This window comes from Malania oleifera, chromosome 10, assembly GCF_029873635.1.
Source record: "Malania oleifera isolate guangnan ecotype guangnan chromosome 10, ASM2987363v1, whole genome shotgun sequence".
In the NCBI taxonomy this organism is placed as follows: Eukaryota; Viridiplantae; Streptophyta; class Magnoliopsida; order Santalales; family Ximeniaceae; genus Malania; species Malania oleifera.
In genome coordinates this window covers 5,606,262-5,622,381 of record NC_080426.1, presented here as the reverse complement: position 1 = coordinate 5,622,381, position 16,120 = coordinate 5,606,262, and the positions used below count along the sequence as shown (strand labels likewise).

The 16,120-nt window shown below is 35.9% G+C and overlaps 1 protein-coding gene and 1 non-coding gene across 3 annotated transcripts; one reads left to right on the top strand and one right to left on the bottom strand.

The window, feature by feature from the left end:
* Positions 1-1,265: 1,265 nt before the first annotated feature.
* On the top strand, positions 1,266-6,045 carry LOC131167015 (laccase-4-like). Of its 2 annotated transcripts, none has more exons than XM_058125737.1 (4): positions 1,266-1,570; positions 1,772-1,900; positions 2,881-3,801; positions 5,757-6,045. In XM_058125737.1, the coding sequence occupies exons 1-4, from the start codon at positions 1,294-1,296 to the stop codon at positions 5,768-5,770; spliced, it is 1,341 nt and encodes a 446-aa protein (XP_057981720.1). In that variant the 5' UTR covers positions 1,266-1,293; the 3' UTR covers positions 5,771-6,045. The 2 variants fall into 2 exon arrangements, with proteins under 2 accessions (XP_057981720.1, XP_057981719.1); XM_058125736.1 differs by lacking the exon at positions 5,757-6,045 and adding an exon at positions 4,244-4,645.
* Positions 6,046-7,074: 1,029 nt separating this feature from the next.
* On the bottom strand, positions 7,075-7,147 carry TRNAR-CCU (transfer RNA arginine (anticodon CCU)). Its single transcript has one exon. It is a non-coding gene; the product is annotated as a tRNA-Arg (tRNA).
* Between the last annotated feature and the right edge of the window lie 8,973 nt (positions 7,148-16,120).

The window sequence follows — 16,120 nt, the reverse complement described above, 5'->3', positions numbered from 1 at the left end:
GTACGTACTAACAGAAGAGCTCATTACTACTACAATTACTACAGCATATGTCATATGTGTTATATATATTCATCGTTTGGAAATGGAGGCCTGCTTTACACTTGATGGTGTTCTCATCCATTAGCACGTGCGCCTGTTCTCTGTTCTGATGCATGGTTAATTATTTGTGTATTTATGATATATATATATATATATGTATGTAGGTGGTGATGAAGAACACAACGAGGCTTTGCGCAAGCAAGTCTATAGTGACAGTGAACGGGGAGTTTCCGGGGCCTACTCTCTACGCAAGGGAGGATGATGCGGTCATTGTAAGGGTCATCAACCACGTTCAATACAACATCACTATCCACTGGTACTCACATTTAAATTAAACACAGTATAGATTTTGTTATGATAATCATCAGAATTAATTGCTTTGTTCCCAGAGTGTATAGCCATATTTCATTGTCAAATTACTTCCTTGGGTTAATCAAGTCAAATCTAATTTTAGAGTCAAATTGCTTTTATTTATTTTTGAAAATCTTGAATTTAAATTTTTATAAATTTAGATAAAATGTAATATAAAATTATATTAAATTTTATATAAATTCATAAATTCAAATTTAAGACTCAAAATTCATATTTCCAAATGCAGTATTAATCTAATTAGTTAAAGTCCCTTAACTCTAATTCAAATGAGAGGTTGGGTTCTAAGTGACAAACACATAATATATATATATATATATATATATATATATATATTTGGAAAGAGTTGGAAGCTACCCACATAGCGGGATTTAGAAAAACTATATATCACATTCAAAGGTAAGTTTAGAAAACTATAATAATAATAATAATTATTATTATTATAAGGAAAAGGAGCTAATTAAGTTATCAGAATTAAAGTCCAAAAAATATCACATTGATAAAGCTTTGAAAGAAATTAAGACGAACTATTTGTCCTTAGATTAGAGAAGTTTTAAATTTTCGAGTAGAATACAAGTAAAGTTGTTAATTACGTTAATCAAAACTAATGTTAACGTTATTTATAAAATATTTATTTTTAGGAATAGATTAATTATAATATTTTTTTTAATAATTTATATAAACATATATTATTATTGTAAAATAACTAATAATATAAAAACATTTTATAAATCTATAATAAAAAATAATTAATCTCAAATTTAATGGCAGACATGTCTATTTATTTTCTATTCTACGTTATGTCGAATAATACAAGTGACGTTCTTAAATGCGTCCTTGTACAATTGGCATGCAGCCTCGTTAAGTGACTTCTTTTATAAATGAATGCCTATGAAACTCGTGTGTGTTCGGAGCAGGCATGGAGTCCGACAATATCGAACCGGGTGGGCAGACGGGCCGGCGTACATAACGCAGTGTCCAATACAGCCGGGGCAAAGCTACATATACAACTTCACCGTCAGCCGCCAAAGAGGCACCCTTCTTTGGCACGCCCACATCTCCTGGCTCAGGGCGACGGTGCACGGCGGTCTTGTCATCTTGCCCAAGCGGGGCGTTCCTTATCCCTTTCCCAAACCAGACGATGAAGTTGTCATTATATTAGGTTCTTCATCTCATCTGATCTTATCTGATTTTCAACCCTAAATTTGATTTGTTTTCTGTCATTTTCTTTCGTATATTTAACCAAACAACGAGAAAGGAAAGTCCATTTTCTTTGTTTCTCTTGAAGTTGTATTTGGGGTTGGATTTGCATTTTTTTTTTATGATGCAATTGAGTAATGGGGATGTGTGTGTTGAAGCGCAGGGGAGTGGTGGAAGTCAGATGTGGAGGGCGTGGTGAACCAAGCTGCGCAATCTGGATTGCCCCCAAATGTATCAGATGCCCACACCATTAATGGCTATCCAGGCCCATTCCCAAACTGCTCCTCTCAGGGTACTTTCTGATAACCGGGTATACCTAATTAATCTCCTGTGAACTTGCTCAATAGTCCTACTCTGCGTGTGTTTACTTCTAATTACCCATTGCTTGCTGTTTCATTCATAAGTTCTTGAGTGATATATATATATATATATATATTTGGGTAATTAAAAATATATTACTAAGAAAGGAAAACGGGGGGGAGAGGCCAAAACACCCTCACAAACTCAAAAACAAAAGAGAAAAGAACAAGAGAGGAGAGAGAGTGCAAAGACCGAACACAGCCAAAGGAGAGTTCTGAGTGATATTTAATCTCAACCCAAGTCAAATAAACACATAGAAAACCCAAAACTATCTTTGCAATGCAATTCAGACAGAGCAGATCTAACTTAAAGGCAGTTCAATATTACTGTTAAAAATTATGGAACCTCGAACTGACAAGAAAAAAAAAGTATTGAAATTGAAAACCAGTAACTTGTTTAGTTACTAGTTTACAAAAACTAAAACAATTTAAAAACCTAATTGAGCATATGCTCATTTTTATCTTTGAATCAGATAACAATAAGGAATATGCCTAAAACAATGGAAGCACAAAACAACTGAAACCATAAAATATGGTTTTTGAGTTTTTTGCAAAAACAACTGAAAACAGAAACAATAAATCATTAACATAAACAGACTCGTTATTATATTTTGTTTCTTTAATCGTACCGCAATACCTTATTTCTTGAAAAGAATTGACAAAAACCAGTTGGTTTCTTTAAAAATGTGAGTTTCCCAACAATTTCTACTTCTATAAGCTTACTATAAAACACCAGTCCAAGCAAAGTAATCCACAAAATGGCATCCTCCCCCCGCCTCCCCCAGACCACACAAACCCACCCCAACAAAAAAAGAAGAAGGTTACGCTTAATAAGCTAAATAAGCTAAAAATGGTTAATTGAAAGCAATTCATTATGCACATAATGTAGCTAAACAGCATTCTTCCTGCACAGATGGCTTCACTTTGCAAGTCCAAAGTGGGAAGACCTACTTGCTGCGAATCATCAATGCGGCCATAAACGATGAGCTCTTCTTCAAGGTTGCAGAACACAACCTCACCATTGTTGAAGTGGATGCGACCTACACTAAACCCTTCCAGACCGAAACTGTTTTCATTGCCCCAGGCCAAACCACGACAGCCCTCCTAAAGGCTGATCGAGCTGCAGGGAAGTACTCAATATCTGTCTCCCCATTCATGGACGCTCCGATCCCCATTGATAATACTGCTGCAACTGCTACATTGTACTACAATGGTACTCTTCCAACTTCCCCTACCATCTTCACCAGCATCCCTGCACAAAATGCTACCCCTAAAACATTTAGCTTCATCGACTCTCTTCGAAGCCTTAACTCGAAACAGTACCCTGCAAGAGTCCCATTAGCCATTGATCATTCTCTGTTCTTCACCATAGGTGTTGGGATTAACCCATGTACTACATGCATTAATGGCAGACAGTTTGTGGCTGATATCAATAATGTTAGCTTTGTGATGCCCACCATTGATCTACTTCAAGCACATTACTACAATATAAGTGGAGTTTTCACTGATGATTTTCCTGGGAATCCACCGGTTGTGTTTAATTATACCGGTGACCAGCCAAAAAATGTGCAGACTATGAATGGGACAAGGCTGTATAGAGTGGGTTTCAATTCTACGGTTCAAGTTGTGCTTCAGGGGACTGCAGTAATAGCACCAGAAAGCCATCCTACCCACTTGCATGGGTATAACTTTTTTTCAGTTGGGAAGGGACTGGGGAATTTTAATCTAGTGACAGATCCAAAGAAGTTCAATCTCATCGATCCTATTGAGAGGAACACAATAGGGGTGCCATCTAGTGGGTGGACTGCAATCAGATTCAGAGCAGATAATCCAGGTAAGGGTGCATAATAACTTCTTTTTAGTATTTTTCGCTGCCGTTCTTTAATCTAATGTTTAGTTACCCTTTCTTTGTGCTGGATTTGGAGGTAAATTCTGAAAAGAATGATATCTATGTAGAAAAGAAGTTTACCGTTAAAATGTCTTTTTTCCTGATAAGGACATAGCGCCATCTATGTATTGTGTCTTAGCAAATAAGAGATTAACTGAATGTACTGTCCTGCGGCATCCCCTTGGAGTGATGCCCAAAAATAACAAGTGGTTGTGGGTGACTTTCCAAATGGGGCCATTGAAGAGTATTCTCAGTGCCTTTTAGAATAGGCTCTTAGGGATAACTGGCAGTCATAAATTCTTGGAAGTTATTATGAGTTTCAGCAATCGCTGCAATTTTCATTCTGCAATGTATACGTTGCATGAATTTCTAATTTTGATATCTGTAGGGGTTTGGTTACTGCATTGCCATTTGGAAGTTCACACAACCTGGGGGCTGAAAATGGCATTTCTGGTGGAGAATGGAAACGGTCCAAATGAGTCACTTATACCACCTCCAAGTGACCTTCCAAAGTGTTAGTAATCGATTTGAACAACTTGTAAGTTGCATTTTAAGTCATTGATCATCGACATTAGTAGGGGAATTAGAAGAAAACAGGCGGTTTATGTAAGCAATGTAAGGAAGAAAAAAAGAATAGACAGCCAGTAAAAGGATTGGGTGGAATGTGTTGGTTGATTTTGGAGTGGGGATTGAGGAAGCTGCACATTATTTTGTACAATTTAATATTTGAGATTACATCAAGTTCTTGTTAGAACTCTATAAGGAAATAAGACCACATATATCTTTGCAATGATCACAGCTAATTACTGCGTTTGAAACTGAGTTCTTGATGAATTAGTTCCAGCTTTTGGGGCTTGTGTTGACTAAAGCTACATGTACAATATTTTAGAATTAAAATCACACTTATCAGGTGAAAATGCGTTAGATTAATTTGAATAGATACACAAAATTATTATCTAAACTTTATAGTATGTCCAATCCAGAATATCTACTTAAGCTGGCCTCTTAGAAAGGATCAGATTAGCCAGTTCTAGCCTAGGCATTACAGTATTTTCATGGCCTCTTCGAAATGCCACTCTTATTAGGCAATGTTCTAATTCGTAGAAATTATATAGGTTATGGAAGCAACTCAAGCAGCAATTACACACACACACACATATTATCATCTTTTTTTCTTGTGTACAATTACTTACTTATTTTATGATAAAATGCAATTAATTTCATCTGAAAATTATAATAAATCACACCCACTCACATCCTTATCAACCGTCCCCACAATCTCCCTCTGGTATCGCAATACCTCCTATGACTATCAGCACTGAACTTTGCAATGAAATCTGAATAGCAGTGCAGTTTGTTTTGATACATACATGAGTTATTTAAACTCAATCCCAGCATCCTGTGTCTAATCAATCATATCCATGGCCCTTCATGGAGGAGCGTAGCCCTCTTTCAAAACATTCTCATCCTACGGTGGGGAGCTTGGACCTTTTGTTTAGATTTATGCAAGTTCAAACAAAATACAATGCAAAACAATATTAAATCTCTCTAAACTTAATATCACCGGAGACCCACGTGCAAAACACAAGTCTCCAATTTCTTGGTTTTGGCATTAGTACCAGTGATGCTGAACAAATGTAAATCCAAATCCAAGCTTAATCTTCTGTTTGGAGAAATGTTTGGATTTGAATTTGTATTTGATTTGGATAAGATATATAATAAAATTATATTGAATTTTAGTCAAACCTACTCAAATCTAAATCCAAAGTTCAAAATCTATACTACCAAGCATGAAAGTTGAAATGAGCTACTTTACCAACTCAAGATGATCTTCCAAAGTGATAGTAATCAATCTGAGCGAGCTTGAAATCCCATTTTGACGACTGATTCTTAACTTTCAGTGGGGGCATTATAAGAAACAGGGGTTTTAAGCAGCATTACAAAGGAGAAGAGCTGATGAAAGGGATTGGTGGGAAAGTGTTGGTAATTTTGAAGATAGAATTAAAGAAGCTGCTCAAACAGATTCAAGTTAACTTGGGAAGCTGTTGCATTGTGTAGTTCTTAGTTTTATGTGATTAATTAGTGTATAAATATATGCTTGTTAGAGTTCAAAAGGATATCGATGTATATTGTTCTTATTAGACATCGGCTTTCATGAAAAAAGAAATTATATGGCTTTTGAAAGCAAAACTTACCCATCTTCATCGTGAGAGAATGCAATAATTTTTTTCTGAAAATTGTAAGAAACAATTGCATCCACTCATATCATATCCTGATCAACATTAATTGGCATCAGTAGCAGTGATGGCAACACAAGTGGTGCCACCAACACCATCTCTATAGTTCAGTTCACACATGCTTTTTTCTTCTTTTGTGTTCGTCTTCTTTTCTGTGGTGCAAGGTTGGCATTCTGTCTATAGGGGAATTTGTTAATTATGATTTACTAACTATACATTTCTAAAAATAGAAAGATAAATTCACAACACTACTCCATAAGGCAGTGTTTGCTGCTTAAACATTGTACCCACTCATCTTATCATAATTCTAGTTTCTAAAGATAATGATGAACCCATTAATCGGTTTCTTTTCCAATTTGTGGGTGAAATTTTCTGCTGTTTGTGGATGCAATTTTCTGTTTGTGTAAACGATAAAGTAAATTGCTGTCATTGGTTCATAATAGTATTGTAAAAGGCAGTATTTGATGCTTAAATGTTGCACCCACTCATCTTATCTTAATTCTAAACCAAACGTGACATGGGCACTTAAAAAAGAGCATTTAATGCTTAAACGTTACAGACCCCTTATAATTCTATATTAAATGATGAACCCACTAATTACTATTTTTTATTTCTATTTACAAAATTAATTTCCCTTGTTTTCTTGTAATAACGTATTTCAATAATTTTATTTTCAAAAAATAAATTTTTTATGTCACAAAAATATTTTTAATTGATTTGATAGGATTATCATGTCAACTCAAAAATAAAAATAAAAATAAAAATGAAAATGAAATATTAGGGATGTGACATTGATTCAACAAATGAAGATGTCAAGTAATAAGAGTAAATTTCTGATGCTGGTGCATAATTTGCAGTAAAAAAATTCTCACCTATTACATTATTCTGGAAAATGAAAATTAATTTTCAAACTGGTATCTAGTATCAGAATTTGCCTTCTCAAATAGAGCCAAATTTTTTTGAAAAAAAATTGTTCTCAATGCGCGCCAGGTAGGGGTCGAACCTACGACTTTCTGCTTAGGAAACAGACGCTCTATCCACTGAGCTACAGGCGCTGCCTTGCTTTTAGAGGAGTCCATTCAAATATTATAAACTTGTAACCGAAGCTGCTGGAGTAAGCGTACGTTTCTCTCTTGTGACTAAAGTATATGACGGTATAGGGCAAGACTAGACTAACTCGCGACAATAATCATGTTTTAAACTTAGATTGTTAAATATTAACAAACTGATCATCCAAAATTATCTCATATTTGGTACTATGGCCTTTTGGTTTTAGATTTGAATTTGTACGAATTTAATTGGATAAAAAGTTAATACAATTTTGCAATACATTGTATTCAAATTTATGTAAACCAAAATTCAAAACTCAAAATCCAAATTCACAAATGTTAGAGTAAATGAAAATAAATAACAAGGAAAGAAAAAAAAAAGAGTAATCTAATATCTTTTTCTACCAATATTACTCAATCATTCTTAACCCATTTGAGGAGGAGTGCTAATCGACCAACTTTATATCATGTAAATGGGTTATGACATCCTCTCTTAGCTAGTCTTACAGGTACATAGTGATTTAACCTAACTTAGTCTAATTAAGTCACTAAATAAATGTAATCAATTGTTCTATTAGTGATATTCTTGTAATATTTTTGGATTGTATCAAGCATCTTTTAAATAATAGCTACACATCATTATCTACAATAAATGCTTTAATAAATTTAGTTATATTCATAAAAAATTTAAAATTTTTAAATGATAATTTGCCGAATAACAACTAAATTTAGGTGTGCAGGAAACTGATCGATTAAGAATATTATTATTTGAGATAGGTAGAGTGACCAAATTTATATTGTTTTGTGTTTTTGTATTTTTTTAACTAGTAATCTTAGTGACTCCAATTAAGTTAAGTTGTTATTTTAGGAAATATTTTTTATTTAATGTAGTGGGTCACTTACATTATAGTATTTTTTCCCCTATAATAAATTGTGAGTATTTGAACACGTGTCTTTAAAGCACCCGTTAATATGACCCTGAAACTTTATTGAAGGCCACTAATGTTTTTAGTTATCATTCCTTTGTTTTATGTCAAGCTCCTAGCCCCTACCCATCCCATAGCCAAAAAGTTGAAAACAATTTCAAGGTCAATTAAATTAATAATTGGCATTTATATTATACATGAGGTTCTACCTTCATCACTTCCTCTTTAGATCCATTTTAATATATATATATATATATATATATATATATATATATATATATATATATTTGCATATAATATCATAGAGAAAAATAAGAAAAAAAAAACCTAGAAAATTTAGTTAATGTAATCACGAACAGCACTTAGAAGATGAATATTAAGTTGAATTATGAGATTTAATAAAGGAAAAGAAGAGAGAGAGAGATGTGCACGCCGAATTAACATGTGTTAGAAAGAAATTATTATAATTATTATACTTTTATTTTGTGGTAAAATAATTTTCACAATTACTTTAGCTCTATTATTATCTTGTTTTGCCGTTCTTGCTATCATAAACAAAGTAAATGAGTTTTGACTAACACCAAGATGAGAAAATTTAGTTGCAAACATAAACTCCTACTTATTTTGTAATTTTTGATTTATAGGTGTAAGAAAGAGTGATTTTAAAAATTAGAGAACTTGAGTCTTGGGCTAGTTATTTATAATTTTTTCAATTTACTAATTACATGTTATGTAAAATTTTTATTAAATTATAAATAAGATTTTTTTTATAATAATATGGAGAAAAAAGTAGATTGAAAAGTGTCTATTGCTGCTAAAAATTGGTTGGTGAACATGGGTGATCTCTTGTTAGCCCACTAGGTTTCATGTTGATTTTGATGATAACAAAACAAGTAAGAAGTAGTGCATGTGTTTTATGAATTTGTATTCCATGAATTATTATGTGATAGTTATTTTCTTTTATATTTATATATGAAAATTATTTTTGGAATTTAAGACTAAATATGTTAATACCTAATTAGAAAGCAAATGTACCAACTTGAGTATTATTATTATTATTATTTTTTTTTAAAAGAAGGGCGGTACCTCCATTTATTTATTGATAACCCCTCACTTTTGGCGGAGGAATACCGTGATTACAAGACAATCAATGAGAGATAACAAAAGACAAATGTTAAAAATCTCCCAAAGAACAACACCAACATCCAACCAAAACCAGGTTACAAGTCCAAACAAAACAAAACAAATTAGGACCTACAAAACAAAATTCACACAACATAACAAACAAAAGAAAAATAGCAAAAAGCATGAGCAAAAACCAAAAGAATATCAGCTAAACATACCTCATATAAGCCATACCTATCTTCTCCAATTTATACAAACCATTGCTAACTTTAGGGAGTTGACTACTATTTGTAAACAAACTATTCCTCCCCATAGCACCTTGTCGAGTCAAGGCATCTGCTACTTTGTTCCCTTCTCTATACGAATGATTTATTGAAAAATTCACTCCTTCCAATAAACCAATAAGCTTCTCCCAAAAATCCCACAAATACCACAATGAGCACTTCCTGACTCTAATCCAATTAACTACAATATTTGAATCACATTCAATATCGATACAGGTATGACCCAACTATTTGCAAATCTTTATTCCTTCCAACACAGCTCTCAATTCAGCTTCATTATTTGAACAAGAACCAAAATATTTTGAAAAACCAAATACAAAAGAACCTGTATGGTATCTAAGGATGCCACCACCACCCGCCGGCCCTGGGTTCCCCAGGCTGCTCCCATCCAAGTTTAGTTTCAATCTCCCTTGCCTCGATTTTAACCATCTTACACTTTGCATAGTTTTAATTCTTTTATTCACAATTTGCACTTCCAGATTCTGCAAAACCTGAAAATCAGCATCCTTTAACTGAACCATTTCTGTCATGTTCCTACTCAAAACCCCCACCCAATACTTAATGGAGAGCCACACATCAGTATTACTCTCTAATTTTCTTCCCATTCTAGCCACACATCTCCTTCTCCACCGCCTCCAAACTACTAAACAAGGAATCAAACCCATCAATGAACCCAATTGAGAGAACCTAGAAGCCCTATTAAACCACATTTGGACTCTTTCTTTCCAACTTTGTTGCCTAAGGAAAGGAACACCTACCTCCACCGAAACCTTCCTCCAAACCTCAGAAGCAAGGTCCCCCTTATTTAACACATGCTCCAAATCTTCTGATTGCCTCATCTCACAACAATTACATGCCGAAACCAGAGAAACCCCCACCCTTCTCACCTTTTCATCAACACTTAGGCACTCAAAAGCAGCCTTCCACATACAAATAGAAATTTTCTTCGGTAACCATTTGTTCCAAACCCACTTAGCCCAATCAAATTTTGGAGCTCTTACTCTGATAACATCCCATGCGGATTTTGTATTAAAGCAGCCATCCTTTTCCGGGAGCCATATCAGAATGTCCGAAAAATTTCTAAGATTTCCCACCTTTTCCATCACTTCATTCGCTTTATTATACCCTAGAATCCTCTGCAAATTTTCCACATCCCACGCATTGTTGATAACCAAATCTTTTAATTTGATATGAGATTGTGCATTATTTGGACAATTTGCATACAAAGGTCCCGAATCTAGAAACTTATCATACCACAATTTTACATCTCCTTCTCTAACCTTCCACTTAGATTTACTTAACAGATCAGGCATACCCTGCAGAACTTTCCTCCAAAAGGAAGAATCTGATCCATGCGATCTGCAAAGAGCAATATGTCCTCCTTTCACATATTTAGCTTTAAAAAATCTAGCCCATAAAGAATTCTGCGTTAATAAATGCCAACCAAACTTCATGAATAACGACCGTTGCACTTCCGAAATGTCCCTTACTCCAATGCCCCCTTCCTCCACAGGAACACACAATTTCTTCCAAGCCCTCCATTTCATTTTTTCTTTTCCATCCTTAAATCCCCAGAAAAAAGAAGCAAACATACCTTGAATCTTTTTGATCACCAGTTTCGGTACATTTAGAACAGCTAACAGATGCAATGACATACTTGAAAGCACATGCCTCAACAAAACAAGACGACCTCCTTGAGACAATAGTCTACTTTTCCAGCCCTCAACTCTCTTACTGATTTTTTGGATTAAAGGGTCAAAATGACAGCCTTTCAATTTACCATCCACTATTGGCACACCCAAATACGTAAAAGGAAATTTACCCTCAATAAAACTAGTCTCTTGAAGAATTTCTCCTTTCCTCTGGACACCTAACTTGTTTGAGAAAAAAATAGCTGATTTATCTTTATTCACCATTTGGCCAGTCCAGTTTTCATACTCCTTAATCATCTCCATTAATTGACTAACAGATTTTTTTCCAGCATTAGCAAAAACAACAACATCATCTGCGTACATTAAATGCGATATAATAGGTGCACCACACAGGTGTGCAAATGGTAAAATCCGCTTCTCAGACAGCTTTTTTTGAATTAATTTAGAAAGAATTTCTTGCATGATGATGAAAATATACGGCAACAACGGATCCCCTTGCCTCAAACCCCTTTTTGACTTGAAGAAACCTCTATAAGTGCCATGCATCATGACAGAAAACCATGGAGTGGAAATACAATTCTGAATCAACTTACAAAACCAGTTTGGAAAACCAAGAGCCTTAAAAATCTGATCTACCACCTGCCACTCCACTTGATCATACGCTTTGCTCATATCAATCTTTAGCATTATATTACCTCCTCTCACCCGCCTATGTAATAATTTTGTCATCTCTTGAGTAAGCGTTATATTTTCAAAAATACTCCTCCCTTTCACAAAAGCACCCTGTTCTAAAGAAATTAAATCACTCATCACCAACGAAAGCTTACCAACAAGGATTTTGGAGAAAATTTTATAGATTACATTACACAGGCTTATCGGCTGAAATTTATCAAAAGACTGAGGATCCTTTACCTTAGGAATAAGTACTATGTAAGAGGAACAAAAATACCGATGCAACATATCACCTCTGAAGAATTCTTTTACCGCATCCATCACATCATTTTTAATAATCTTCCAACAGGTAATATAAAAAGAAGACCCAAACCCATCAGGTCCCGGGCTACTATTCACAGAAATAGACGAAACAGCTTCATAAACCTCCTCCTCGGTTGGGTCTTCACTTAGCTGACCTATAGACTCCTCAGAAACTATCGACTGGATAATCTCTTCCAGGTTTGACCTTTGCACCGAACTATTTTGCCCTAAGAATTGCTCAAAATACTTCACAGCCTCATCATGAACCATCTGCATATTTTCTAATACCGAACCATCAGGAAGCGTCATTGAATTTGCAAAAGAATTTCGTCTCTTTTGCGTCATCACAGCATGGACAAACTTTGAATTTTGATCCCCGTCTATCAACCATTTCACCTTTGCTTGTTGCGCCAATCGAACCTCTTCCCTTCCATACCAAACATCCAATTCAGTTTTAGACACAAGGAACTCTTCTTCAACAGATTCCGAGTATTCTGTCTGCAGTAAATTCTCATAATTTTCTACCCTTTCCTCCAACTCTCGAATAAAACTACCAACATGAACGAAGATATGTTTGTTCCACACCCTAAGCCTTTGTTTTAGCCTTTTTAATTTACCCGCCAATTTACACAATCCTGAATCTGCCACAATGTGTTCTCTCCAAGATGATTCAACCATTTCCAAAAAATCCCTATGTGACGTCCACATGTTTTGAAACCTAAACGGCGCTGGTCCATACCTTTCCATACTCGCACATAGCTGTAATAAGATAGGTGAATGATCTGAAGTATTTCTTTTCAACAAAGAAGTCTTAGCTTCACCATATTTCATAGAAAAAACATTATTAATTAACACCCTGTCCAGTTTCGCCCAACTTCTTCTCAAACCTTGTTGGCCATTACACCATGAAAATTGACTTCCTTCGAATTTGAGGTCCAATAACCCACAACTATTAATACAACCATTGAATTCAGCCATAGACGAACCCAAGCGAGGTCTACCTCCCACCCTTTCCTCATCTGACCGAATTACATTAAAATCTCTCATAACAACCCAAGCCATGTCAACACTCGACATCCCCTGAAGCTGTTCCCATAAATCTCTTCTCTCAATATGATAACATTTAGCATATACAAAAGTAAGAAGCAAGGCGTCTCTATCATCTGTTACCAAAACTATCACACATTGATTTAAGGTACCCACCCAATCCACTTGAACATCATCTTTCCAGAACAACCAAATCTTTCCACCTTCCTCTACATTAGAGCAAAAGTTAGTAAAATTCAAATACGTCGCCCACCTTTGTATCTTTTCTATATCTTGAAAAGGTTTCGAGACTGCCAAAATCGAAACTTTCTGATCCTTCATGATTTGTTTCAATCTTCTCCTCGACGTGCCCAACCCTCTTATATTCCAAAACATAATTTTTTTCAATCATAGGTTCAACTTTTGAGGTACTGCCTTAGACCTCTTAGACTTTCTCACTTGTCCATCATCTTTCTTTCTTCCTTCTGATTCACTCATTGTCACATTACCTGGATCAGAATAATATTCTTTTTGAGTATCAATGCAAACCTCCAAATCTCCCTCAGATACCACATCATAATTATCCCTCCACAATCCACCCTCCACTTCACCCTCTCTCTCATCCACCTCCTCCACTAAAATCAACTCTTCATCCTTATCCTTTTCAACTTTTCCCCTCCCGCCTTCATCAACAACTCCGATTTCCTGAACAGACTTAGAACAACCTCCCCGTTCTACCTGCACCCCTGCCTTCTGGTCTTTACAACGATCGACTTTCTCTCCACTATTTTTCTCTACCAAATTAACTTCCTCCACTTTTTTAGTACCCACATTATTAACCTCATTCACAATTTCTTTATTTTTCTCAATCACCTTGGACGGACCATTCACGTTTCCATCCTTCTTCTCCTCCATCCGTTGTTCCTGACTCTTCAAAATAAGATCTTCCTCTTCAACTATCATATTCTCTTTTCTATTCACTTTTTTCCAAACCATCTCATCTACCTCCTTTCTCATATCTACCTTTCTTTTATCCTTAGACTTAACTCCAAACCGGCATACTACTTTAGTGTGACCTTGTCTACAACATTTGTTACAATAGAAACCCCTCTTCTCATATATTACCCTTTGCCAATTCTGTTTTTGTCCTATCACCAACGGAAAACCCTCCACAGGATCCTTCTGCAAATCCACTTCAACACATAATCTCGCACCCGTGGCTCTTGTTCTATATAACGTGGCATTATCCGTTCCCAAGAATCTACCAAATCTTGTGGCCAAACTCTGTAAACAGTCCATTTTATATAAATGTAAAGGTAGACCTGGTACGAAAATCCATTGATTGATGGCTCCTTGTTAACATCAAAATTCACGGATCAATTAAAAAGCCGAAATTGGCACCTTGCCACCCATCTTCCTTCTCGTGCCCATGCATGAATGTAGTCCTTTTCGTTTACTAAATGCAACAGAACATGATAGTTATCCATGAAACTTATCATGGGGACTTTAGAGAGACCCCAGGATTGGATAATATGCCTTCGAAGGACATCAATAGATGGCCTTGCAGAAAGAAATTTAAGTACCAATGCAAACTTTAGATCCTCCGCAGCCTTTTCCATCTCCACATCTGAGAAAATAAAACCTAATTCTCCATTAATTAGTTCCGGTTTCCTCAATGGGATTTTGAATTTTGAAGATGGAATTGGCCTCTTCAAGGCTTCCGCAAACGATTTTCCCCCAACAAAACCTTCCCCCTTTTCGATCTTAACATCCCCCGAACCACTCCCTATCTCCCGTATACTAGCATCGACACCTCCCCTCAATCCTCCGGTAACAGTTACCGAAGATGGTTCAGTCATGTCTAAAAAATAAGTTTCTTGTTTTCCATATTGACCACCGAAAAGCGAATACAAAAATAAATAAAAAATAACAAATAAAAAATAAAAATAAAAAACCAAACCTGCAGTCCCGTAGATCTACGTCTGCCGTCCCCATATGTTTCTTGTGCAAATTCGCCGGCTACGTCTTTTCCCTAACACTCCTCGCAACAACGCCGGAGCCAATCGTTGCCAACGCCGGAGGTGAAAACGCTGCCACTGCGTCCTGGAACTTCGTTGCGGAACGCCGCTGCTGCAAGGCCCAATCCGACGCGGGCACTCCACAGATGGTCGCGGGATGCCGCTGCTGCAAGGCCCACTGGCGACGGCTAGGCAGTCCCACCCAATCTCCCGGAGATCCAGACGCGACGACTGGAGAACGAGGCCACGCGAGCGACAGAGAATACGTCCGGCGACGGCGGCTCGCAAGAAACGCGAGCAACTGTCCGGCAAAGACGGCAGGCCAGGAGACGCGAGCGATAGAAACGTCCGGTGACGGCGGCTCCCAAGAATGAAGGCGGCAGGCCAGAAACGCGAGCGACGAGTTAACGACGGCTCGCAAGGCAGTCCCACCCAATCTCCCGGAGATCCAGACGCGACGACTGGCGAACGAGGTCACGCGAGCACCAGATATTACTTCCAGCGACGGCAGCTCGCAAGAAAACGCGAGCAACAGTTTACCAACTTGAGTATTATACAATAAAATGACTCTATTTTTATTGAAGGTTCCAAATTTGACTCATAAAACTTTTCAAGAACATTTAATTTAACATGTATATATCTAGAGTTAAAATGAGTGTTTTTGTAAAAGTGCAACTCCTGTCTTTTAAAAAAAGTCATACTATAATTTTGTACTATTTCTGAATCAAATTCTATTTTATTCCACATGAGTCCAAAAATTATAATATTATTTCATATAAAACTAGACTCATCATTTTCTCTAAAAAAGTTTTATGTAGACGTTTTGGAGTTATAATGTAGGATTAATAATTAAAACAATATGGTCATTCTGTACTGTCATAAAGTCGGAATTAGAAATAAGTATGCTGTAGTAAATTAGACATATCCTAATGTTTAAGATTTAAAAATATTTCTTTATTTTTTTTAATATAAA